The sequence below is a fragment of the Salvelinus alpinus genome, chromosome 26 (assembly GCF_045679555.1).
Source record: "Salvelinus alpinus chromosome 26, SLU_Salpinus.1, whole genome shotgun sequence".
NCBI lineage: Eukaryota > Metazoa > Chordata > Actinopteri > Salmoniformes > Salmonidae > Salvelinus > Salvelinus alpinus.
In genome coordinates, this window is record NC_092111.1 from 11,245,585 (window position 1) to 11,271,949 (window position 26,365).

The window sequence follows — 26,365 nt, forward strand, 5'->3', positions numbered from 1 at the left end:
CCAATTAGAACCACAATCCTAACTCTAAACTTAACCCTAGCTCCCACATCCCAGTTCAACCCTAACATCAACCACAACCCTACCCCTAGCCCTAGCTTCATGTCCACATCCCAGTTCAACCCTAACATCAACCACAACCCTACCCCTAGCCCTAGCTTCATGTCCACATCCCAGTTCAACCCTAACATCAACCACAACCCTACCCCTAGCCCTAGCTTCATGTCCACATCCCAGTTCAACCCTAACCCTCAACCACAACCCTAACCTTAACCTTAGCTTCATGTCCACATCCCAGTTCAACCCTAACCCTCAACCACAACCCTAACCTTAACCTTAGCTTCATGTCCACATCCCAGTTCAACCCTAACCCTCAACCACAACCCTAACCTTAACCTTAGCTTCATGTCCACATTCCGGTTCAACCCTAACCCTCAACCACAACCCTAACCTTAGCTTCATGTCCACATTCCGGTTCAACCCTAACCCTCAACCACAACCCTAACCTTAACCTTAGCTTCATGTCCACATTCCGGTTCAACCCTAACCCTCAACCACAACCCTAACCTTAACCTTAGCTTCATGTCCACATTCCGGTTCAACCCTAACCCTCAACCACAACCCTAACCTTAACCTTAGCTTCATGTCCACATTCCGGTTCAACCCTAACCCTCAACCACAACCCTAACCTTAACCTTAGCTTCATGTCCACATTCCGGTTCAACCCTAACCCTCAACCACAACCCTAACCTTAACCTTGGTTTATCCTACTATATTTTTGTTTATCCTACTTTATTCTACTTTGTATCCTACTTTTCTCTTTGGACCTGTAAGGTGCTAAAGCTCAGCTCTACCTGGCTCTCCCTTTGGCACTTGGTGTAAAAGGTCAACTCTGGGTAGCGCTGGGTAGCTCTGGGTAGTTCTGGGTAGCTCTGGGTAGCGCTGGGTAGTTCTGGGTAGCTCTGGGTAGCTCTGGCTCAGTTACATCAGTTCGGTGAAAACCTTTTTGGCGACTTAAGCTTATTTTTATTTTGTTATGGAAACATGGCACTCTCGGCTACTTAGCACACATGCACTCACTCAAGCACACACATACACTCATCCACCCATCTACTCAAACACATACACTCATCCATCCACTCATCCATCCATCCATCCATCCACCCACCCACCCACACACACACACACACACATACTGTATATACATTTACGCTACACACACATCACAACTCTACCAGACTCTTATTGTTATTGCTAAATAGAGCACAATTTAAACACGTGCCCCCCAATCCACCCTTCCCCAAAACAAGTGTCAATATTGGACAATAAATTGTGCCTTTTTGTATTGTACGTATGCTAAAATGTTTTTTCTATTCTATTGAGCCATTTACTTTATGTTCGTATTGTTGTTGTATTGTCGAGGATGATCCATTTCGTTGGACAATACTTTGGTGCGTGTGTAAGATGTGTACCCTCCACATACAGTACGACTAATTAAACTTGAAACTTGATGGCGATAGTGTCAGTAAAATAACCACTAGGTGGCCATAGCTGCATTGGTTACACAGTACAGTACATTTAAACATAAAAAGGATAGTGAAAACATTGCCCATCTTGGCTTACCACTGTAAGGGGTAATGAGGCCTGGTTTAGCTTTGTGTCAATTTACTATGATAAAGTATTATGGCTACAAAGGAGATGGAATTATATTTATTGCCATTTCCTAAAGATTGGAAAGCTGCCGCGGTCATCCCCCTCTTCAAAGGGGTTGACACTCTAGACCCAAACTGCTACAGACCTATATCCATCCTGCCCTGCCTTTCTAAAGTCTTCAAAAGGCAAGTTAACAAACAGATCACCGACCATTTCGAATCCCACCGTGCCTTCTCCGCTGTGCAATCCGGTTTCCTAGCTGGTCACGGGTGCACCTCAGCCACGCTCAAGGTACTAAACAATATCATAACCGCCATTGATAAGAGACAATACTGTGCAGCCGTCTTTATCGACCTGGCCAAGGCTTTCGACTCTGTCAATCACCGTATTCTTATTGGCAGACTCAACAGCCTTGGTTTCTCAAATGACTGCCTCGCCTGGTTCACCAACTACTTCTCAGATAGAGTTCAGTGTGTCGAATCGGAGGGCCTGTTGTCCGGACCTCTGGCAGTCTCTATGAGGGTACCACAGGGTTCAATTCTCGGGCCGAATCTTTTCTCTGTATATATCAACGATGTCGCTCTTGCTGCGAGTGATTCCTTGATCCACCTCTACACAGACGACACCATTCTGTATACCTCTGGCCCTTCCTTGGACACTGTGTTACAAAACCTCCAAACGAGCTTCAATGCCATACAACACTCCTTTCGTGGCCTCCAACTGCTCTTAAACGCTAGTAAAACTAAATGCATGCTCTTCAACCGATCGCTGCCCGCACCCGCCCGCCCGACTAGCATCACTACTCTGGATGGTTCTGACTTAGAATATGTGGACAACTACAAATGCCTAGGTGTCTGGCTAGACTGTAAACTCTCCTTCCAGACTCATATCAAGCATCTCCAATCCAAAATTAAATAAGGAATCGGCTTCTTATTTCGCAACAAAGCCTCCTTCACTCACGCTGCCAAACATACCCTCGTAAAGCTGACTATCCTACCGATCCTCGACTTTGGCGATGTCATTTACAAAATATCCTCCAACACTCTACTCAGCAAACTGGATGCAGTCTATCACAGTGCCATCCGTTTTGTCACCAAAGCCCCATATACCACCCACCATTGCGACCTGTATGCTCTCATCGGCTGGCCCTCGCTACATATTCATCGCCAGACCCACTGGCTCCAGGTCATCTATAAGTCTTTGCTAGGTAAAGCACCGCCTTATCTCAGCTCACTGGTCACCATAACAACACCCACCCGTAGCACGCGCTTCAGCAGGTATATCTCACTGGTTATTCCCAAAGCCAACACCTCCTTTGAACGGCCTTTCCTTCCAGTTCTCTGCTGCCAATGACTGGAACAAATTGCAAAAATCTCCCTCACTAACTTTAAGCATCAGCTGTCTGAGCAGCTTACCAATCGCTGCAGCTGTACACAGCCCAACTGTAAATAGCCCATCACCTACCTCATCCCCATATTGTTTTTATTTACTTTTTTGCTCTTTTGCACACCAGTATTTCTACTTGCACATCATTATCTGCACATCTATCACTCCAGTGTTAATTTGCTAAATTGTAATTGCTTCGCTACTATGGCCTATTTATTACCTTACCTCCTTACTCCATTTGCACACACTGTATATAGATTTTTCTATTGTGTTATTGACTGTACTTTTGTTTATCCCACGTGTAACTCGGTGTTGTTTGTGTCGCACTGCTTTGCTTTATCTTGGCCAGGTCGCAGTTGTAAATGAGAACTTGTTCTCAACTGGCCTACCTGGTTAAATAAAGGTGAAATAAATTGGGGGAAAAAACATACTTTCTCTCCCTGTCCCTAACCCAGTGTTTCCCAACCCTGGTCCTCGAGTACCCCCAACAGTACACAGTTTTGTTGTAGCCCTTGACAAACACACCTCATTCAACTCATTGAGGGCTTGATGATTATTTGACAAATTCAATCAGGTGTGCTTGTCCAGGGTTACAATAAAAAGGTGTACTGTTGGCGATACTCGAGGACCAGGGTTGGGAAACACTGCCCTCACATGTTCCTCTTGATCTGCTCATCATCTTCTACTTGTTATACTCCCTCTCCAATCTCACAATAATAACATGCATTAATACCATTGTTTCATAGGCTTCACATTACTTAGGTTACAGTATTACAAGTATAAGTGATCACATGTAGAAAAAAGGAGGAAGGGAAGCGCTGCTAAGTTACACAATAGTAGGTTTTGGTAAACAGAAGGGGCTCTTTGGTTAAAGGGGTAAATTGGTCATCAAAAAGAAAGGAAGACCAAGGCACTTCATATAATTAATTAAAATGCCTTTATTTGTATGGCATGTTCAATGTTTAAAAATTCCGATGCGTTTCGGCTGCATGGTCTTCGACGGGGAGTAAATAAGTGATCACATATTTCAAATGAGCCTACTAGTTTTACAAATTAGGCTGCTGACAATGGCTAGAGGTTTATGGCTCTGTTTGACAGAATACACATTGTTGTTGGACATGATGTAGGCCAGGGTTCCCCGCAAGTTTTCTGAGCAATTTATATATAAGACTGTTGGAAAAGCATTCCAGGGGAAGCTGGTTGAGAGAATGCCAAGAGTGTGCAAAGCTGTCATCAAGGCAAAGGGTGGCTACTTTGAAGAATCACTTAACACTTTTTTGGTTAGTACATGATTCCATATGTGTTATTTCATAGTTTTGATGTCTTCACTATTATTCTACAATGTAGAAAATAGTACAAATAAAGAAAAACCCTTGAATGAGTAGGTGTCTCCAAACTTTTGACTGGTACTGTATATATACAGTGCCTTGCAAAAGTATTCATCGAGCTTGGCGTTTTTCCTATTTTGTTGCATTACAACCTGAAATTTAAATAGATTTTTATTTGGATGTAATCTAATGGACATACACAAAACAGTTTAAATTGGTGAAGTGAAATGGAAAAAATAACTTGTTTCAAAGAATTGAACTGAAAAATTAAAAACGGAAAAGTGGTGTGTGCATATGTATTCACCCCCTTCGCTATGAAGCCACTAAATAAGATCTGGTGCAACCAATTACCTTCAGATGTCACATAATTAGTTAAATGAAGTCCACCTTTGTGCAATCTAAGTGTCACATGATCTGTCACATGATCTCAGTATATATACACCTGTTCTGAAAGACGCCAGAGTCTGCAACACCGCTAAGCAAGGGGCACCACTAAGCAAGTGGCACCATGAAGATCAAGGAGCTCTCCAAACAGGTCAGGGACAAAGTTGTGGAGAAGTACAGATCATGGTTGGGTTATAAAAAAAATATCAGAAACTTTGAACGTCCCACAGAGCACCATTAAATCCATTATTGCACCACAACAAACCTGCCAAGAGAGGGCCGCCCACCAAAATTCACGGACCAGGCAAGGAGGGCATTAATCAGAGAGGCAACAAAGGGACCAAAGAAAACTGTGAAGAAGCTGCAAACCTCCACAGCGGAGATTAGAGTATCTGTCCATATGTTGCGTTTATGCACTAAAGGAAGGTGAGGAGTCAAACGCAGGAGAGCAGAAATGTCAGTGTAGCGTATATATTTTAATCAGGGCAAGTCCAAAAACACGGTACAGTACCATATCCCCAAAAACAATGGGAACTAACAGTAATCCCGTAAGGTGCAAAAACACAACGCACCTTACTATAATAACCACACGCGAAATACACTGAGGAAAGCCTCCACAAGCAACAAGAAAAATAATCCCGCACAAACCTAAGTGGGAAAACGGGGGTAAATATACACACAGAAATTAAAGCAAATGAAAACCAGGTGTGAGTGAACCAAAGACAAAACAAACGGAAAAGGAAACATGGATCGGTGATGGCTAGTAGGCCGTCGACGCCGACCGCCGAGCACATGCCCGAACAGGGAGAGGAACCACCTTCGGTGGTAGTCGTGACAGTACCCCCCCCCCCCCCCCCTGACGCGCGGCTCCCGCAGCGCGCCGACGCCAGTCTCGAGGGCGACCCGGAGGACGAGGCGCAGGGCGATCCGGATGGAGGCGGTGAAACTCCCTCAGCAGAGATGGGTCTAATACGTCCTCCACCGGCACCCAGCATCTCTCCTCCGGGCCGTACCCCTCCCAATCCACGAGGTACTGAAGACCCACCACCCGACGCCTTGAGTCCAGTATGGACCGAACTGCATACGCCGGGGCCCTCTTGATGTCCAGGGGGGGGCGGAGGGACTCAGCTTCTTGAAGCGGACCAGCCACCACCGGCCTGAGGAGAGACACATGAAACGAGGGATTAATACGGTACTAAGGGGGGAGCTGATAACCTGTAACACACCTCGTTTTTTCTCCTCAGGACTTTAAATGGCCCCACAAACCGTGGACCCAGCTTCCGGCAGGGCAGGCGGAGGGGCAGGTTTCTGGTCAAGAGCCAGACCCGGTCCCCTGGTGCAAACACCGGGGCCTCACTGCGGTGACGATCAGCGCTTGCCTTCTGTCGCCCTTCAGCCCGTTTCAGGCACCCGTGGGCGGCCTCTCAGGTCTCCTTTGAGCGCCTCAACCATTCGTCCACCATAGAAGTTTCGGTCTGGCTCTGATGCCATGGTACCAAAACCGACTGATACCCCAACACACACTGGAAGGGCGATAAGTTAGTAGGGGAGTGGCGGAGTGAGTTCTGGGCCATCTCTGCCCATGAAATGAACGTCGCCCACTCCCCTGGCCGATCCTGGCAATAAGACCGCAGAAACCTACCCACATCCTGATTTACTCTCTCCACCTGCCCATTACTCTCGGGGTGAAAACCTGAGGTAAGGCTGACCGAGACCCCCAGGCGCTCCATGAACGCCTTCCAAACCCTGGACGTGAATTGGGGACCCCGATCAGAAACTATGTCCTCAGGCACCCCGTAGTGCCGGAAGACGTGTGTAAACAGGGCCTCCACAGTCTGTAGGGCCGCAGGGAGACCGGACAAAGGGAGGAGATGACAAGACTTAGAAAACCAATCCACAACGACCAGGATCGTGGTGTTGCCGTGTTACGGAGGAAGATCGGTCAGGAAGTCCACCGACAGGTGTGACCAAGGCCGCTGTGGAACGGGAAGGGGTTGTAATTTCCCTCGGGGCAGGTGCCTAGAAGCCTTGCACTGAGCGCACACCGAGCAGGAGGACACATAAACCCTCACGTCCTTGGCCAAAGTGGACCACCAGTACTTACCACTAAGACTTCGCACCGTCCTACCGATGCCCGGATGACCAGAGGAGGGTGACGTGTGAGCCCACCAGATCAATCTGTCACGAACATCGAACGGAACGTACACCCGTCCAGCTGGACACTGAGGTGGAGTAGCCTCTGAACGTCACGCCCGCTCGATGTCCGCATCCACCTCCCATACCACCGGTGCCACCAGATAAAAGGCCGGAAGTATGGGAGTGGGATCGATTGACCTCTCCTCTGTATCATACAGTCGTGACAGTGCGTCCGCCTTAGTGTTCTGGGAAACCGGTCTATATGACATCGTAAACCTAAACCGGGTGAAAAACATAGCCCATCTTGCCTGGCGAGGGTTCAGTCTCCTCGCCGCCCGGATGTACTCTAGATTACGGTGGTCAGTCCAGATGAGAAAAGGGTGTTTAGACCCCTCAAGTCCTGACGACAGCCAACAAATCCCGGTCCCCCACGTCATAGGTTCGCTCCGCCGGGCTGAGCTTCCTCGAAAAGAAAGCACAGGGGCGGAGCTTCGGTGGTGTACCCGAGCGCTGTGAGAGCACGGCTCCAATCCCAGCCTCGGACACGTCCACCTCCACTATGAATGCCAAAGAGGGATCCGGATGGGCCAGCACGGGAGCCGAGGTAAACAGAGCCTTCAGGTGACCAAAAGCTCTGTCCGCCTCAGCCGACCACCGCAGACGCACCGGTCCCCCCTTCAGCAGTGAGGTAATGGGAGCAGCCACCTGCCCAAAAACCCGGATAAACCTCCGGTAGTAGTTGGCAAACCCTAAAAATCGCTGCACTTCCTTTACCGTGGTGGGAGTTGGCCAATTACGCACGGCTGCAATGCGGTCACACTCCATCACCAACCCCAATGTGGAAATGCGATATCCTAGGAAGGAGACGGCCTGTTGGAAGAACAAGCATTTCTCAGCCTTGACGCACAGGTCATGCTCCAACAGTCACCCAAGTACTCTGCGCACCAGAGACACATGCGCAGCGCGTGTAGCGGAATATATCAGAATGTCATCGATATAAACCACCACACCCTGCCCGTGCAGGTCCCTGAGAATCTCGTCTACAAAGGATTGGAAGACTGCTGGAGCATTCTTCAACCAGTACGGCATGACGAGGTACTCAAAATGGCCTGATGTGGTACTAAACGCTGTCTTCCACTAATCTCCCTCCCGGATACGCACCAAGTTATACGTGCTCCTGAAATCCAGTTTTGTGAAGAAGCGTGCCCCATGAAATGACTCAATCGCCGTGGCGATGAGAGGTAGCGGGTAACTGTACCCCACTGTAATGAAATTTAGACCTCTATAGTCAATGCACGGGCGCAGACCTCCCTCCTTCTTCTTCACGAAAAAGAAACTCGAGGAGGCAGGTGACACGGAGGGCTGAATGTACCACTGCCCCAGAGATTCAGAGACATATATCTCCATAGCCACCGTCTCCTCCTGTGACAGGGGATATACGTGACTCCTGAGAAGTGCGGCGTCTACCAGGAGATTTATCGCACAATCCCCTTGTCGATGAGGTGGTAATTGAGTCGCCTTCTTTTTACAGAAGGCGATAGCCAAATCGGCATATTCTGAGGGAATGCGCACGGTGGAGACTTGGTCTGGACTCTCCACCGTTGTAGCACCATTGGAAACTCCTACACACCTGCCCGAGCACTCCTCTGACCACCCCTTCAGAGCCCTCTGTTGCCACGAAATCTTGGGGTTGTGACGGACCAACCAGGGTATCCCCAGCACCACAGGAAACGCAGGAGAATCAATAAGGAAGAGACTAATTCTCTCCCCATGACTCCCCTGCGTAACCATGTCCAGTGGAGCCGTGGCTTCCCTGATTAGCCCTGACCCTAATGGTCGGCTATCTAAAGAGTGCACTGGGAAGGGCTTATCAACCTGAACAAGGGGGATCCCTAGACTATAAGCAAACCACGGTCAATAAAATTCCCCACTGCGCCTGAATCTACTAGCGCCTTATGCTGGGAATGTGTGGCAAACTCAGGAAAATAAATCAACACATACATGTGAGCAACAGGGGACTCTGGGTGAGTCTGGTGCCTACTCACCTGGGTGCCCGAACAGTGCCCTGACTGTCGTCTCAACTCCCAGAAGAGCTCCTCCAGCACCGGTCAGCAGTGTGCCCTCTCCGACCTCATCTGGTGCAGGAAAGGGCTCCTCTTCCGGTCGCCCTCGCTGCAGCACCTCCGAGCTCCATGGGCGTCGGAGCAGAGGGGCTGTGGGATAAAACGGACAGAGCCCGATCCGGACATCCGCGGGTGGCCAGCAAGTTGTCCAGCCGAATGGAAATGTCCACCAGCTGGTCCAAAGTGAGGGTGGTATCTCTACAGGCTAGTTCCCTACAGACGTCCTCACGCAAACTACTCCTATAGTGATCGATCAAGGCCCTGTCGTTCCATCCCGCGCCGGCGGCCAAGGTCCGGAACTCCAGGGCGAAGTCCTGCGCGCTCCTTGTCTCCTGCCTGAGATGGAACAGACGTTCACCCGCCACTCGGCCCTCCGGTGGGTGGTCGAACACTGCCCGAAAGCGAAGGGTGAACTCTGGGTAGTGGTCCCTCGCCGAGTCTCCATCATTCCAGACCGCGTTGGCCCACTCCAGGGCTTTGCCTGAGAGGCAGGAAACGAGGGCGTTCACGCTCTCACGTCCCGAAGGAGCCGGGTGCACGGTTCCCAGGTAGAGCTCCAGCTGGAGAAAGAACCCCTGACACCCGGCAGCCGTCCCATCGTACTCCCTCAGGAGCGCGAGCCGAATGCCACTGGAGCCAGGTGACGAATGAGAGGGTTGTGGGGATGGTTGTAGTGTGGCTGGTTGAGGAAGGCCACCTCTCTCCCACCTGTCCATCGTCGCCATCACCTGATCCATTGCTGTTCCCAGACGCTGCAGTACGGCCGTATGTTGTTGGACGCGCTCCTCCATTGATGTCGGGAGAGCGTCTGCTCCTGCTGACTCCATCATGCGGGTGCGGGATTCTGTTGCGTTTACGCACTGAAGGAAGGTGAGGAGTCAAACGCAGGAGAGCAGAAATGTCAGTGTAGCGTATATATTTTAATCAGGGCAAGTCCAAAAACACGGTACAGTACAATCCCCCAAAACAATGGGAACTAACAGTACTCCCGTAAGGCGCAAAAACACAACGCACCTTACTATAATAACCACACGCGAAATACACTGAGGAAAGCCTCCACAAGCAACAAGAAAAATAATCCCGCACAAACCTAAGTGGGGAAACAGAGGTAAATATACACACAGAAATTAAAGTAAATGAAAACCAGGTGTGAGTGAACCAAAGACAAAACAAACGGAAAAGGAAACATGGATCGGTGATGGCTAGTAGGCCGGCGACGCCGACCGCCGAGCACCGCCCGAACAGGGAGAGGAACCACCTTCGGTGGAAGTCGTGACACCATAGGACCTCTTTAAGCCGTACACTCCACAGAGCTGGGCTTTACCGAAGAGTGGCCAGAAAAAAAAACATTGCTTAAAACTTGTTTGGGATAGGGGGCAGCATTTTCACGTTTGGATGAAAAGCGTGCCCAGAGTAAACTGCCTGCTACTCAGTCCCAGTTGCTAATATATGCATATTATTGGTAGATTTTGATAGAAAACACTCTGAAGTTTCTAAAACTGTTTGAATGATGTCTGTGAGTATAACAGAACTCATATGGCAGGCGAAAACCTGAGAAAAATCTAACCAGGAATTGGGAAATCTGAGGTTTGTAGTTTTTCAACTCTTGGCCTATCAAATACACAGTGCCTATGGGGTCATATTGCACTTCCTAAGGCTTCCACTAGATGTCAACAGTCTTTAGAACCTTGTTTGATGCTTCCACTGTGAGGTGCGGGCGAATGAGAGGGGATTGAGTAAGGTCTCTCCCAGAGTGCCACGAGCTGACCATGCACATTCATGTGAGAGTTAGCTTGAGTTCCATTGCATTTCTGAAGACAAAAGAATTCTCCGGTTGGAACATTATTGAATATTTATGTTAAAAACATCCTAAAGATTGATTCTATACTTCGTTTGACATGTTTCTACGGACTGTAACGGAACTTTTTGACTTTTCGTCTGCTCCTAGTGATCGCGTGTCATGAATTTGGAATACTGGGCTAAACGCGTTAACAAAAAGGAGGTGTTTGGACATAAATCATGAACTTTATCGAACAAATCAAACATTTATTTTGGAACTGGGATTCCTGGGAGTGCATTCTGATGAAGATCATCAAAGGTAAGTGAATATTTATAATGCTATTCTGACTTCTGTTGACTCCAAAACATGGCGGATATCTTTATGGCTTATTTGGGCTCTGAGCGCTGTACTCAGATTATAGCATGGTGTGTTTTTTCCGTAAAGTGTTTTTGAAATCTAACACAGCGGTTGCATTAAGGAGAAGTATATCTTTAATTCTGTGAATAACACTTGTATCTTTTATCGATGTTTATTATGAGTATTTCTGTAAATTGATGTGGCTCTGTGCAAATTCACAGGATGTTTTGGAGGCAAAGCCAAATGTAAACTCAGGTTTTTGGATATAAATATGAACTTGATCGAACAAAACCTACATGTATTGCGTAACGTTGTCCCGGGAGTGTCATCTGATGAAGAATATCAAAGGTTAGTGATTAATTGTATCTCTATTTCTGCTTTTTGTGACTCCTCTCTTTGGTTGGAAAATCGCTGTATGCTTTCTGTGACTAATTGCTGACCTAACATAATGATATGTTCTGCTTTCGCCGAAAAGCCTTTTTGAAATCGGACACTGTGGTTGGATTAACGAGAATGTTATCTTTAAAATGGTGTCTAATACTTATGTTTGAGAAATTTGAATTATGAGATTTATGTTGATTGAATTTGGCGCTCTGCAATTTAGCGGAACCCCGGTCCTAGACAGCCTTATTCTAAAATAACCAAACACGTTTGGTGTTCGCCAAAAGGCATGTGGGAGACTCCCCAAACATATGGAGAAGGTACTCTGGTCAGATGAGACTCTGGTCAGATGAGAAAAACCTGTTTGTCTTCCAGAGATTTGAAACTGGGACGGAGGTTCACCTTCCAGCAGGACAATGACCCTAAGCATACTGCTGAAGCAACACTCGAATGGTTTAAGGGGAAACATTTAAATGTCTTGGAATGGCCTAGTCAAAGCCTCAATCCAATTGAGAATCTGTGGTATGACTTAAAGATTGTAGAACCCATCCAACTTGAAGGAGCTGGAGCAGTTTTGCCTTGAAGGTCTGTATGGAGGAGTGGGCCAAAATCCCTGCTGCAGTGTGTGCAAACCTGGTCAAGAACTACAGGAAACGTATGATCTCTGTAATTGCAAACAAAGGTTTCTGTACCAAATATTAAGTTCTGTTTTTCTTAAGTATCAAATACTTATGTCATGCAATAAAATGCTAATTAATTACTTAAAAATCATACAATGTGATTTTCTGGATTTTTGTTTTAGATTCCGTCTCTCACAGTGTACCTATGATAAAAATTACAGACCTCTACATGCTTTGTAAGTAGGAAAACCTGCAAAATCGGCAGTGTATCAAATACTTGTTCTCCCCACTGTAAGTATTTAGACCCTTTACTCAGCACTTTGTTGAAGTACCTTTGGCTGCGATTACAGCCTCGAGCCTTCTTGGGTATGACGTTACAAGCTTGGCACACCTGTATTTGGTGAGTTTCTCCCATTTTTCTCTGCAGATCCTCTCAAGCTCTGTCAGGTTGGATGGGCAGTGTCGCTACACAGCTATTTTCAGGTCTCTCCAGAGATGTTCGATCGGACACTCAAGGACATTCAGAGACTTGTCCCGAAGCCACTCCTGCGTTGTCTTGGCTGTGTGCTTAGGGTCGTTGTCCTGTTGGAAGGTGAACCTTCACCCCAGTCTGAGGTCCTGAGCACTCTGGAGCAGGTTTTCATCAAGGATGTACTTTGCTCCGTTTATCTTTCCCCTCAATCCTGACTAGTCTGCCAGTCCCTGCCTCTGAAAAACATCCCCACAGCATGATGCTGCCACCACCATGTTTCACAATAGGGATGGTGCCAGGTTTCCTCCAGATGTGACACTTGGTTTTCAGGTCAAAGAGTTCAATCTTGGTTTCGTCAGACCAGAGAATCTTGTTTCTCATGTCCTGAGAGTCCTTTAGGTGCTTTTTGGCAAACTCCAAGTGGGCTGTCATGTGCCTTTTACTGAGTGCTGCAGAGATGGTTGTCCTTCTGGAAGGTTCTCCAATCTCCACAGAGGAACGCTTGAGCTCTGTCAGAGTGACCATCGGGTTCTTGGTCACCTCCCTGACCAAGGCCCTTCTCCCCCGCTTGCTCAGTTTTGCCGGGCTGTCAGCTCTAGGAAGAGTCTTGGTGGTTCTAAACTTCTTCCATTTAAGAATGATGGAGGCCAATGTGTTCTTACGGACCTTCAATGCCGCACAATTTTTTTGCTACGCTTTCCGAGATCTGTGCCTCGACACAATTCTGTCTCTGAGCTCTATGGACAATTCCTTGGACCTCATGGCTTGGTTTTTACTCTGACATGCACTGTCAACTGTGGGACCTTATATAGACAGGTGTGAGTGCCTTTCTAATTCATGTTGTGCACCGGTGCCTCCCACTCCTTTTTCTATTCTGGTTAGAGACAGTTTGCGCTGTTCTGTGAAGGGAGTAATGCACAGCATTGTACGAGATCTTCAGTTTCTTGGCAATTTCTCTCATAGAATAGCTTTCCCACTCATAATATAGAGAGATATGTGATAGTATACAAATTTAAGCAAGATTTGTAATGATTATGTTTTAGTCAAATATTATATATGTTTGGGCTTCTTGCAGTCAATTTTCAGTCTATAAATGATATGAAATCTAAATATCGCATGACATCTAAGGATTAGGCCTACTGTATAAGATGTGATATAAAAAAAAGTTTCGTTTTTTCCAAACCCTTTGTAATTTATTATGATCCATGCACCGCGATGCATAGAAGTAGGCCTACAGTATCCTTGTACTAGCCTCAAAAGGAGGGGCGACGCGGACGCGCGCTCAAGGTTTGCATGCTGGCGCGCATGGGTAAAACACTTGCAGTTCGCATGTCAGCTGTGGCAAGAAACTTCATTAAACCTCGACTATGCCGTGATAGTACTCGAATTGTTTTCGTTTTTATCACACGTTTTTAGACAACTGGTATTTCCTATTTGTATTCTTCTTTCAGTATGGTCTTAAAAGCAAAAACATGGAATGTATATCTGTGTGGAAACTAACGTGGGGTTTAAATCTCACGGCTGTTTTGCTTTCCATCGTTCGGGTGTGCTACATACAGGATACTGCAGCAAGTCTTTGAAAGGATATTTGCCCTTAAAATATACTTTACTATTGAGTTTCTTTTTTCAGTCAGTTTTGGAGGACAGAATACACATTTTTACTACAGTTTTGGCAAGATAATACATTGCTGAAAATGGAGACTGTCATTGAAAGAGAATGCAGTGCACTCGGAGGACTTTTTCAAACAGTGATAGGCGACATGAAGGTAACACTTCGGGGACTCATGTATTCATTGTTTATCTTAATATTTATTTATTTTTCGTAGGGTATTATCTTCATTTTAATTTTCAAAAGAATAATACGTTTTTTTGATATGGCAGTACGTGCCCTCGTATGGTTATACCTAATCGATATGACATTGACTGTGATAGATAAAGGGCATGCAATTACATTTGATTTTGCAGAATACGATACAAATTCAAAGAGTGGCAAGCCGGCAAATTATTGTGTACAGCCTAGGCTACTAAATTGCGCTCACGGGGGGACTGCATTGAATCGAGACACGCACGGTGGGTGTGTTCTGATTCGTTGACAACAAACGGTTGCATATAAAAGGCTAAATGATCCAGGATATGGATTAGAAAAGAATGTTCTAAAACCACGTCAATCAAGTAGCAGTAAATGCATGTCCTGAAGGTTTCCCCTTGACTTTTGTCCTGAGGAGAGCAATAAAATGTGTCACTGTTGAGATGTGACACTCATTTAGGCTACGCATCTGTTTTATTTAGCTTTTCTCATAAACTCAACAGTTGGAAATGAAAGAAATGCTATTTTTGCACAATGTCATCTCAGAAGGAAGCATGACAATTTGTATTTTCTATGCTTAGCCTAATAAGCAGAGAGAAAAAAAATTATAGAAAAAATCATATTGTCGCACGCTCCAGTCTGCCTGAAAGTGTTGGCGCGCCTATTCTTACCTGTTCCCACCTGTTCCTCTGACAACTGAATGCAGTGAAATGGTGGCAGGCGAATTCAAAAGGGTGTGAACTGTGAAAGTTTGCCCTTTAGCTGTGGCTGAGTGCATTTTGGGGTTTGTGGTGGACCCCTCCCACCCCCCAATATTACAACCTACTGTATGTGTTGTGATAATTGCGTTGTTTGCTCTATAACCTGTTATTTCATATGCCTTGCGACCGTGATATATAGGTGTAAAGGGTCGAGACAATAAGAGGACACAGTGGAAGTATAAATTCAACCACACCTTTGTTTTATCACAAAACCAGATAACAACCTCTGTCCAGCGAAGTCCACAAAGCATATTGCATGTACAGTAACAGACAAGTTAATGTTTCCATTTCAACTTCATCAAATCACCTCTGCTTAGTCTAATACAGTGACAACTAAAAGATACCAAAAACTATTTAGGGCAATCAACGTAAGCTAAATATGTGGCTAGCCATGGTTCTGATTTGTGTGTGTGTGTGTGTGTGCGCGTGCTCCTGCAAGTAGAAAAACATGTTGACTCACCCTACTTGTAGAGAAACGCCAAAGCCATCCTCCTCTCTTGACGAAACAGTTTATCACTCTGTCATACAGTACACACTTATTTTTTGTTGTCCTAGGCTAACTAGCTAAAATGCTTACTCGCTAGCCTAGTTAACATTAGCCTTCTACATCTAGCTACATATTGAACTTCCATCCTCTCAGGCCAGGGGCACAACAATGTATGAATGATTGGATCAGAATTGCCTTTATAATCATTGGCCAGTATGGAGAATTAAGTAAAACCACAAGTCCAAATCTCTAGCCATGGCTAATGTAGGAAAGGGACAATTTTAGCCACCAGAGGACAACAACACAACGAGATGCAACAATTCAAGTTTTTCTGTTAAATCTGTTAAATTTGTCAAGGGGGGCCGATGCTCGCTGGCTTCCCTTGCCTTCAATGCTACGGGCGGCAACAATGTCATACTCGTTTTGACCAGACAGCGTCAGATAGAGGGCCTGCACATACGGAGGGGCGCTGTTTCGCTCGCTCAGGTGCTTTCTCCGGTGAAATACATTCAGCCATTTGCAAATTGAAGGAAAATGATGAAACACAGAGAGGCGAAAGATAAATCATTTTTTTATTGGTCAGTTGTTTTGGGAAGCCAGGCTTCCTTTGGCATCCATGAATACGTGCCACTGGTGGCGGATAAACATTTGATGTAGGAGAATAGAGATTGAGATTCCAAACAAATGAAAACCGTGATGTCCATGATCTGGTTTGAGAAACTTTTGCAAAGCCATGTGATCAACTCCGCATTAACTATAAATTGTTTCAGAGAAATAATGGGACAAACATTAGAGAAATGGGCAACTTTTGTAGATTCTGATGACGACAAATGCTTTCCAATGGTCTAACATTAGGCAGAAATATGTTCATTCATGATAGCCTTCTACAGCCATTTCAGGCATAGGTTTCACTGGACCTGTGTAATAAACCATTTTCGTAGGTGGAGGGCTTTTCCAAAGGGCACCAGGAATTACACTCTGGTCTGCTGGCGGATGTGTACATGTGTGGGTGGGGATTGTCTGTGTGTGCCTATATTTGCTCGCCAATGTTTGTGCTTAAATTGAATCAGCGTGCTGGTTGGTGTGCGTGTGTGTTAATACATCATTCATTTAGATACTGTTCACACATCCCTTATTGTCTAAGCAGACATATTACCTTTCATCTGTTTAACTGGAACCAATCCTACATGCCTTTTCTGAGCTCCAAGCATTCTTTAAACTGAGTATAAATACTGCAGTATGAATGACAAAAAAATCATGGAATTCAGTGATAATTGAATCATTTCAGAATTGGTTCTATAGAGGTTTACTTTTAGGTTTTATTTGTGAGTTGTGCTACTTCATGGATCTGTTTTCTGGATACATTAAGCCTAGTCCTGAAATAAAACCGGCTACTCAATGGAGAGTCTAGGACTAGGCCTAATACTGTTTGTGTCTGGGAAACCGGCCCATAATGCTTTATTCTCTATTACCCCTTCAAATGTATACGTGTTTGAGCACCATTACATTATTAATCTGTTGGCTTGAGGTTGAAGGTAATGCTATTGAGGGCATTGGATGTAGGCCTACTTTGGTTTATTAATAAAGTATTTATATTAAATCAGAGTGGATCATCACTCTGGCTAAAATAATCCTCTCACTGGGGGGTTGGGGTGAAATGACTAGATGAAGCATAGAACTGAAATGGATGGAAAAGATAACCAGATACAACGCAGAGCTCTAGGGTTTATGACCATAAATTGATGGATCCATGAGAAGTCTTGTTGAACATAGAGCCATGTTCTTCTTACCCATTTCATTTCTGAGATGAGCACCATGCGTTAGAGTTGCCTGAGTCAAAGCCTGATCTTTTTGTTTGCCTGACTCAATGCATTTTAAATGATCTGCATTTATTCAGTCACTGCATTGAATCTGAAATGCCGTTTGCGATGCTAAAATGATGATCTCTCAGTAGGAAATCAACGCATCGAAGCCATATAAGTGAGTGGCGTGGTGAATTCATGCAGTGCATACTTCATGTTATTCCTCGCCCAGCGACGTAAAGGATGGGTGCCAGGGAGATTGAAGTGCAGCGTCATTGCCTCGATCGTGTTGTCACGGTAACCAATGTGGAGGGCTAGTGCCGTGGATGAACAAAAGGATGCCTGAGTGAGGCACTGAGAGACGGCAGACTTCACATGTATTCCTCCTCTCAGGGGAGTGCGGCTAGGGCACTAATCAATCACTCAATACATATCACCTTGACAACGACAAGTCTGACAGTGTGCTATCTCGTTAACCCCACCGCCCCGTAGTGTGATTGTTCGGCCCCATTATCAACTCATGGCTGTGATCCATTGCTATCACAGTAAAAAGGCTTACGGTGTATATTTTCTACTGTGTTTTCTGTGTTCAAAACAATAGGGTTGTGGGTAGTTATTTGAATTGAGTAGTCTTTTCAGAGAGTGAATTGAAATGCAGATCTTGTATCTCAAATACACCATGTTCATGTGTTATCACATATTTACTCAAAGAGCGGAGGAAGTTGAGCTGGAATTGAATTGACTCACCTAAGTAGTTTAACCCCTGTCTGTATTCCTGTGCAGGTCTCTTCATCAGTCATGGACACACTTAAGCACTTTTACACACACACACACACACACACACACACACCACACACACCACACACCACACACCACACACACACACACACACTTCTAAGAAGACACTTGTGTTTGCCCACTCAGCGAGCATGTCACTCCCAGCTAGAGGCTGTTCCCTGTTGACTTCCACGGTCTCTTGCCTTCCAGCTGTGGTGTGGCCTTGTTAGCTTCACCCAGACTGCCCTGGTGACAGATGTTTACTGCATGGCCCCCAGACTATAGCTGGCTAGCTACCACTCTGGCCTTTCACCACCACAGCCCTGAACTTAGACGTTAGAGGCCTGGGAGGGGAGGACAAGGTGCTTCAATCAGAGGCCAACATGTCTTTAGACAGGCAGGCTAACCTACAGTCACCTGCTTCTAAGAGTAGTGTCAGTCCTATATGGTACATTTCAGGTCCCGTGTGGCTCAGTTGGTAAGAGCATGGCGCTTGCAACGCCAGGGTTGTGGGTCCGATTCCCACGGTGGACCAGTAAGAACATGTATGTGCTCTGGATAAGAGCGTCTGCTAAAAATGACTAAAGTGTAAAGTAAAAATGTTTAGGGCTGCAGGTAGCCTAGTGGTTAAGAGCACTGGGACAATAACTGAAAGGTTGCTGGTTTGAATCCATGAACCGACTGGGTGAAAAATCTGTCAATGTGTCTGAGCAAGGCACTTAACCGTAATTGCTCTGGATAAGAGTGTCTGCTAAATGACAAAAATATACATTTGCAATGTTCTTGCACCTCATACTGAATAAGCCTTCAAGGTATTAGCACTAACAACAAAGGCAACACTCAATCGATGGGATTCTTATGATGTTTGAAGCATATTTAAGCAATGAGGCCCAAGGGGGTGTGGTATATGGCCAATATACCACGGCTAAGGGCTCTTCTTAAGCGCAATGCATAATGCCTGGATACAGCCCGTAGCCGTATATTGGCCATATACCACAACACCCCCGAGGTGCCTTATTACTATTATAAACTGGTTACCAACGTAATTGGTATATGGTCTGATATACTACGGCTTTCAGCCAATCAGCATTCAGGGCTTGAACCACCCAGTTTATAATCTACTTTTTAGAACTCTTCGGTTTACTGTAGTTCAACTTCACTCAGGTTAGCCTACTTTCTCAACAGAGATACCGCAATGCAGTATTGGGACTTTGAATTGAACCCAATTTGATCCTAACTGTATCCATATTGCCTGTGGGCTATTGTTTTACATACACTGAAAGTGAGAGTGGGGTCTACAATCTCAGTATGGGTCTATGGATTTACTTTATTGATCTCTCCCATTGTTGCTCTTGTATATGTGAGATTTTTCAGACATGAGCTTGTGGACATGTTGCATTAGAAATGTTTTTGTGTGTACTCCTCGTCCTCACATGTTCCTCTTTTATGTCCTCAGAGCAGTTACCCGGTGTGGGATGACTTCATCAGCAAGGCCGGGAAGCTACAATCACAGCTCAGGTAAACAAACAAACAAAACAACACAACAAAGAAACACGGACTTACTGCACATCTCTACACACACACACACACACGCACACGCACACGCACACGCACACGCACACGCACACACACAGGCACACACACACAGGCACACTCCATTTACCCAACCTCATAGAAACAAAAACAAAAAATCCTTCTTCTTCAAATGTTCCTTGTTATCTGTCTAGAATTTCACACTCACCCTGCCCTGGTCTTGTCAGCGTGTTTCTGGATCACAGTTGCACACAGTCACAGCTGAAGGTCATGAGGGAAGGAAGAAAAAAAGGGAAAAACTTAATGAACCTTTCATCAACTGAGATTAACGATCAAATCATAAAGTCATTATCTCAGCGTGGTGGATCAGCGCAGCGCGCCAGAAGCTTTTATTTCAGGCCAAGGGTTACACTGGGTTAACCCGCTGAAAAACATCTTTACTTCCTTGTCCCGCTGAGGTTTGTGGAAGAAAAGGGTTCCTGAGAAATCCTGCCACTGATGTGACAGAAGCCAGCTGGAAATGTCCTCCTCCTAGCCTCTTGGCCTTTTGCTCATTCAACAAGTCTTCTTGCATCCATAGCTCTATAGTCTCACCCTTTACTCTCCGCAGGTAAAGCGAAACGTGCTAACATTACAAACAATACATGCATTTTTCTAGTTTTCTATTTTTCAGCTCTTTCTCACCACATGGTAAATGGTGTGTCTACAATAGCATGTGTGTGAAGCATTTTTTTTTTGCGTCTGTGTACAGCACTGTGCATGTACGTGCTTACGTGACACACACCTCTGTAATCTAGAACAGTAGCAGTGGCACGGTGCACCAACTACATGCTATAGGGAGTGAGTTCCGGAGTGCCAAAGGGCAGATAACCATAACCTCTGCAGTGCCAATTGTGTGCGACCTAGTCCGGGTGTTTTCCTAACACCATTTTAAAGGAGAATTTTGCTTTTTAAAATGGCATGTTATAGAAGGGTCCAGACCCTTTTATTTTAGCGATTCCTCATCCTCGTTGTGCAGCTCTGAAAAAAACATGAATTAATACTCCGAAAACAGCCAAGTAAGTCCTTTTAGAGCCCCCATACTGCACAACGAGGATGCGCGGAAGTGAATCGCTGGTTGGGGTAAGTGAAATTGATAAAAAAGTGTCTGGACCCTTCTACAACTTGCCATTTACATCCAAAATAAAAAAGTGTGTATAAAAAGGCCAAATTCTCCTTTTAAATAGCTCATCTGAATTTAGAGTAGACATGCCCACTCTTTAAGAAACCATGCTCTGCTTTAAATAACGAAGAATGCATGCATCCACTTAGCCTTGTGTTTTTCTGAGCTCAAATGAATAGTCGTTACTTCATTAAGAATGAGAGAAAAGCAACCCTTTGATTGCACATTGTACAACAGAGTACCATCATGCAGCATGTGGCTCAGTTGAATTTCCTAACCTGAAATGATTTATAACATCAAATTGGTGGATGATACCTTGCCTACCTACTGACTTCAATTTCAGCTCAGTTTCTTGTCAACAAAGGTCAGTCTCTACTTTATACAATTTCAGGGAGGGCTGGAACAGACAATTTAGTAATGGATTTGTTTCTCTGGCTGCATGGTAATCTTAAAATGCAGAAATGCAAGGGCGTAGAGGTAAAAATAAATAAAAAAAAGCCTCAACAATAATCCAGATTAAATCTACCGTGACCCCTTTATCCATAGTTTTGTACGCCATGCAGTGTGGTTGCTTATGGTTACCACCTAAGGGGGTTTGAAATTGTGTAAATACGGGGATGGTTGAAGGTTAACATTTTCATATAGTTAGATGGTGAATACTCATGAAAGGTAATGCAAAAAAATGGGAATCTAGTTGGATGGGGGGGGGGGGGGGGGCAATAGAGGTAGATGGAGGGACCCACCCCACCTATATAATTGTAGGGTAAACACTGACCCAACTTGACCAGACTACTAACTCTGTCCACCCCTTTCCCAACGCATATGGTGCTACTAGTGAAGTGATTCAAACCATGGTGAATATGGGTGTTGTATGGTTGTAGGCCTATGTTGTACATATGTTGTATTGTATGTTCTGCTGCCAATAATAATCAGAATGGTGACCAGCTGTGTCTTTCTCATCTCCCAGGACGACAGTTGTCGCGGTAGCCGCCTTCCTGGACGCCTTTCAGAAAGTGGCTGATCTGGCAACCGGCAGCAGAGGTAAGCAGATGTACCTCATAGTCGGGGGGCTGTGAAGTGTGTGTGTGTGGTTTGGAGGACGAATGGCAGTGGGGTATTGTGGGGGCTGGTCGTGATGCTAAGGACACATATTGACAGAGGAAATCACGTTTTCTCCTGGTTGCTGTTGCAGTCTTTCATGTTCTATACATGTATAAGACTTGTCTTAATCATTTAGAATGATTTACAAAGACCCACATCGTAATAATGTATGTGCCCCTCTTTAGACAGCTCTCTGCTTAACCTTTCATTTGGACTTCCAAGAGCCACTAATAGTCATGCTCACTCACCCTCCTGTTAACCTCTAACCTCTAACCTGCCTTTCTGGCAGACACTTGAGCACTGAGCTGTCCACCTCTTTGATGGATGCATGTACAGTATGTTCATGTCTTGGAAACTATGTTTCCTCATACCCACTATCCTAATACACTATGACAGTGTTTTTGTCAACAAACAGCAAAATTTCAACATAACTGGAGCTGCCTTGTCATTTCTGAAGGCATGACCTAACTGACGATGTGGGGAATATTTTTGCTATACACACTTTTATGTGGTAACAGTGAGTGTATTACATTTATGACAGCCTTACGAATGCTATATGAATGTTTTTCTGAAGGAGTAGTCTCCCTCACCCTCAACAATCGGAACTGTCAATCTAATGCGACGTCAAGCTTCCATCAGCAGGATTTGTGGTCCTAATGTTGTTGACAGAGTGGTTGTAAGATGCAGGAAGAGTGGGTTTGTGGTCAGGTCGGGTTGGTCTCTCTGCCCACTACAGAGCGCTGTCATGGCCACTGCCTGTCACGGTGACAGAGCGAGCCACGACCAGGCAGTCACTCTTCGCTTGGCTAATTTAAGGGTCAGTAGGACAGTGGAGCTTTTTCATTTAATGTGAGGGGTGTCACATCTTAAAGAACTGTCATGTTCCATCAAACACTTTTAAGTGTTTCAAGTGTTAACATGAGAATATGGTTCAAGAACACTGGCCACACCATCCTGGGCGGTTGAACCGTGGTTGTGGTCGCGTCTGTGACGGTGCAGCTTTGTTTTGTGGTGAGACTGAGCACCTCCGAGGGTTTACAGTTGAAGTTCACAGGGAGGGCATGTCCTGAATAGAATGGACTTCATTTGGAGACTTTTGTCACTTTAAGTGGTAAGGTGGGATACTCGGCAGTGGACAGAGTGAAGTGAGAATGGTGACCTCCTTTTCCTCTCCTCTCCTTCTTTTCTCCCTCCTTTCTAATATGTAGGCTACTACCCACAATGATTTCCAAGGTTTTATGACATAACAAAGGAAGCCCACAGGCCTTTAATATCAATATGTAAAATGTAAGCATTTTTTTTTTATCTCCCTTGGCTTTCATTATAAAACCCCTCTGATTCTTCAGTAATATGTTATCCATTCCAATCCAAATACATGTTTTTTCAATACATCAGTAATGACATATTGTAATGCCACATGTTTTTATTCAATCCTGTAATGGCTATTGAATCTGGCTGCCATAGATTCAGTGCAATCATTACGTAAGCTACATAACCCTATTTATACATTTCCGCATATTCATATCCTCTGCTGTAAATTATTGCAGCTAGACAATCAGACGCTCACAACTCAAAGGCCACAGTGAGAGGCCTTTCAACACAAAGGATGAAAGGTCAAAATTTGACAATACCTTTCAACTGTGTAGGTGTTTGGGAATATCAACCCAACACAGTGGAAATAGCCACCAGTGCTAAATAAAAGCATTTTCTTAATGCTGAGCACCTTAATCCAGTTTGTCTATGTCATAACTTTCAATACCAGTTTTAGAATAGGCTATTATATAATGTGGCCTAGGACAGCGATTCTCAACTGGTGGGTCGTGAGGTTTTGAATGGGTCACGGTTATCTGAGTAAAAAAACGACTTAAACCAGGTAGAAAGTGTGTTGAAATGTCAGTGTACTTACATTTTTAAATCATTTAATCTCTGAACAATATTTCTTCAATCACAGTATTTTCAATATAGAGTTTAGAAACGCTATTTTGGTTGATTTCTTTTGTTGGTCTCAAACCAGTGAGTTTAACTTTCTTCATCAACAATATGGGCAAAATGTTTTTATTGACAATGAAAGAGGTGGGAATGTTGTTCCCTTGTCATATAATTGCTACATTTTAATATCAGTATGGCATTAAAAATAGTTTTCCAGATTGTACTTTGGCGAGTATTGCGTCGCAACTGAGACAACCTGGTTCAATTTGGGTCCCGAGGCAAAACCAGTTGAGAACCACAGGCCGAGGAGAGGAGGTTGACGAATGAGATTGTCTGCCACAGTGTATGTATGTTTACAGATGTTTTTGTTGTACGATAGGACCGTATTTTCTCCATGTCAACATACATTGTCATATAGACATGAAAATGTCATTATGGGAGGTTCCGTAGTTAGCCACACTGCACCGTGATTAGCCATTGGCCGTTTTTGTGTGCTAGTCCCTAGACGGGGGAGATTGACTGAGTGTAGGGAGGCCCATTTTTCAATCTAAAGTGGAGTACACCTAAAATAGCAGTGCTTTGCCCTCCTTTCATTCTTCCCTTTCATTACTCGGTCTGGGTGTGGTGTGAGACAGCCCGTATGATGACCATGTAAGGTCAGGGCCCAACACAACGTCCAGTCACGGTTTTGTTTATGCAACCCACAAGGCCACTAATGTTTGTTTCTTTTGTGCCCTTTGTTTGTGCCTTGTGCGTCTTTTGTTCCAATGCGTGTTATGTACAGTATTATCCACTTACGCAGTCGCGCAGCCTTTTGAGGAACTATGAGGTTCCTAAAGGACAGGCCTACAATTGTCAGTGCACCTCCCAGATTGTTTGAACTAGCGACTAAGACAGCCACACTACTCCAGTCCACACCCCTATCCTTTACCTTTAATCCAGGATAAACAGTCCTTCGGGAGGCTACGCTAAACCCCCACCTCATTTTCATATTTATCTGCGTCTCAAAGAGGCCGTCGCGAACGGATGGCCATATGTGCTTGGCTCCTGTCCTGTCCTTCCACACAGCAGCTAGTCACAGCCAGACCGGTGCTCATGGCAACAAGTATGGAAATCAGGAGGGCTGGTCCCACCTCTGGAGCCATGCTGTAGGAGTCCTTAGCAGCTCAGCGGTGGGAGACGGCATAAGCAATAGACAATAGGAGTAGACCATTATGAAGAGCAGTGTGTGAAGACACCTGACATAGGACTTTGTTCATGTTGATGCACCCTTGTTCAGTGTGATGGGAGTTTGATTTCAATTTCCAATGGATATGAACACAGTACAGTCTCAATGAGGTTTGCTTGCGTTGGATCATGTGATCAACCCTTTGTGTTAATTAATGGCCATTTGGCGCTCAACTCTACGGCTAAATGCATCATAGAACTAGAAATTACAGAACAGTCATCACTGCCAAAAGCATGTGCTAAACACATGTTTGCTACACTCACATTGAAGTCTCAGTTTGTATGCGACAAGCATTCAACAGCTAAATCCGGCCTACTTCCTCTGACACAGCACCGTTAATGTCTTTATATGAAAACCAGGAGACGCAGTCATTCTGTCTGCTCTATTTCTACATCCAGCACCTATTTGCTATGTATTGTGTGGCTGTGGTTGCCATGGCGCCCCACTGCCAGGAAGGATTCCTTTCTTTAAGAGCTCGGGGTGTTGTGGCAGATGTCAGCAACCCTTCTGTGTTGCCTTTGAGAGAATTAGATCCTGCAGGTAAAAAGGGCTAGCCTGGTCCCAGATCTGTTTGTGCTGCCTTGCCAGCTCACTCACGTGACAATGAGTATAGCAGTTGTCAAGACAGCACAAATACAGTGGCGTAGTGGAGTTTCGCGGGGCCCCCCACAAGGTGCGAGCAAGGCCCCCCGTGGGGCAGAGAGAAAAATGTGCAGTATTATAGCTCATCTCATGCTTCAGTATTTTACACATTTTGCCATGAGGCTGAGAGGAAGTGTTGCTGTTTTAGAGCTTAGGGATTCTTGAAAGATGGGACAATCTAAACTTTTTTTCCCACAAATATTTGTCATACTTTTAACCCAAAAAGGTATATATATTTTGATAGACCAAAGTAGCAGCTATCAAACCATGTAAAGGAACAACCTTCTATTGATTTATTTTTCATAAAATGTAACTAACTGGATTTTTGTCAACTCCGTCAGTCACCATGAAAGGCATTTCATTTTTACAATTATTGTCCAACAAGTGTTTAAAGGCCTTGATTGTTTCATTCTAACATTAGATTATTCAAATAGGGTATACAAATCACCAAACGTCTTTTTGTTTTATTTTATAGCACTACTAAAAGCTCCAGGGCTAATTAGATTTAGAACATAAAAC

The 26,365-nt window shown here is 45.0% G+C and overlaps 1 protein-coding gene across 6 annotated transcripts in view; it reads left to right on the top strand.

Annotated features, from left to right (window-relative positions):
* The first annotated feature begins 13,898 nt into the window (after positions 1-13,898).
* Positions 13,899-26,365, top strand: part of LOC139554697 (protein MTSS 1-like) — a 47,239-nt gene continuing 34,772 nt past the window's right edge. For 4 of the 6 annotated variants that reach the window (XM_071367739.1, XM_071367738.1, XM_071367740.1 and 1 more), the window contains exons 1-3: positions 13,900-14,383; positions 19,708-19,769; positions 21,914-21,987. In XM_071367739.1, coding sequence (XP_071223840.1) covers positions 14,312-14,383; positions 19,708-19,769; positions 21,914-21,987 — 208 coding nt within the window. In that variant the 5' untranslated portion in view covers positions 13,900-14,311. Of the gene's footprint in view, positions 14,384-19,707; positions 19,770-21,913; positions 21,988-26,365 lie in introns of all 6 variants that reach the window. The other 2 variants (XM_071367735.1, XM_071367741.1) reach the window with 2 other exon arrangements.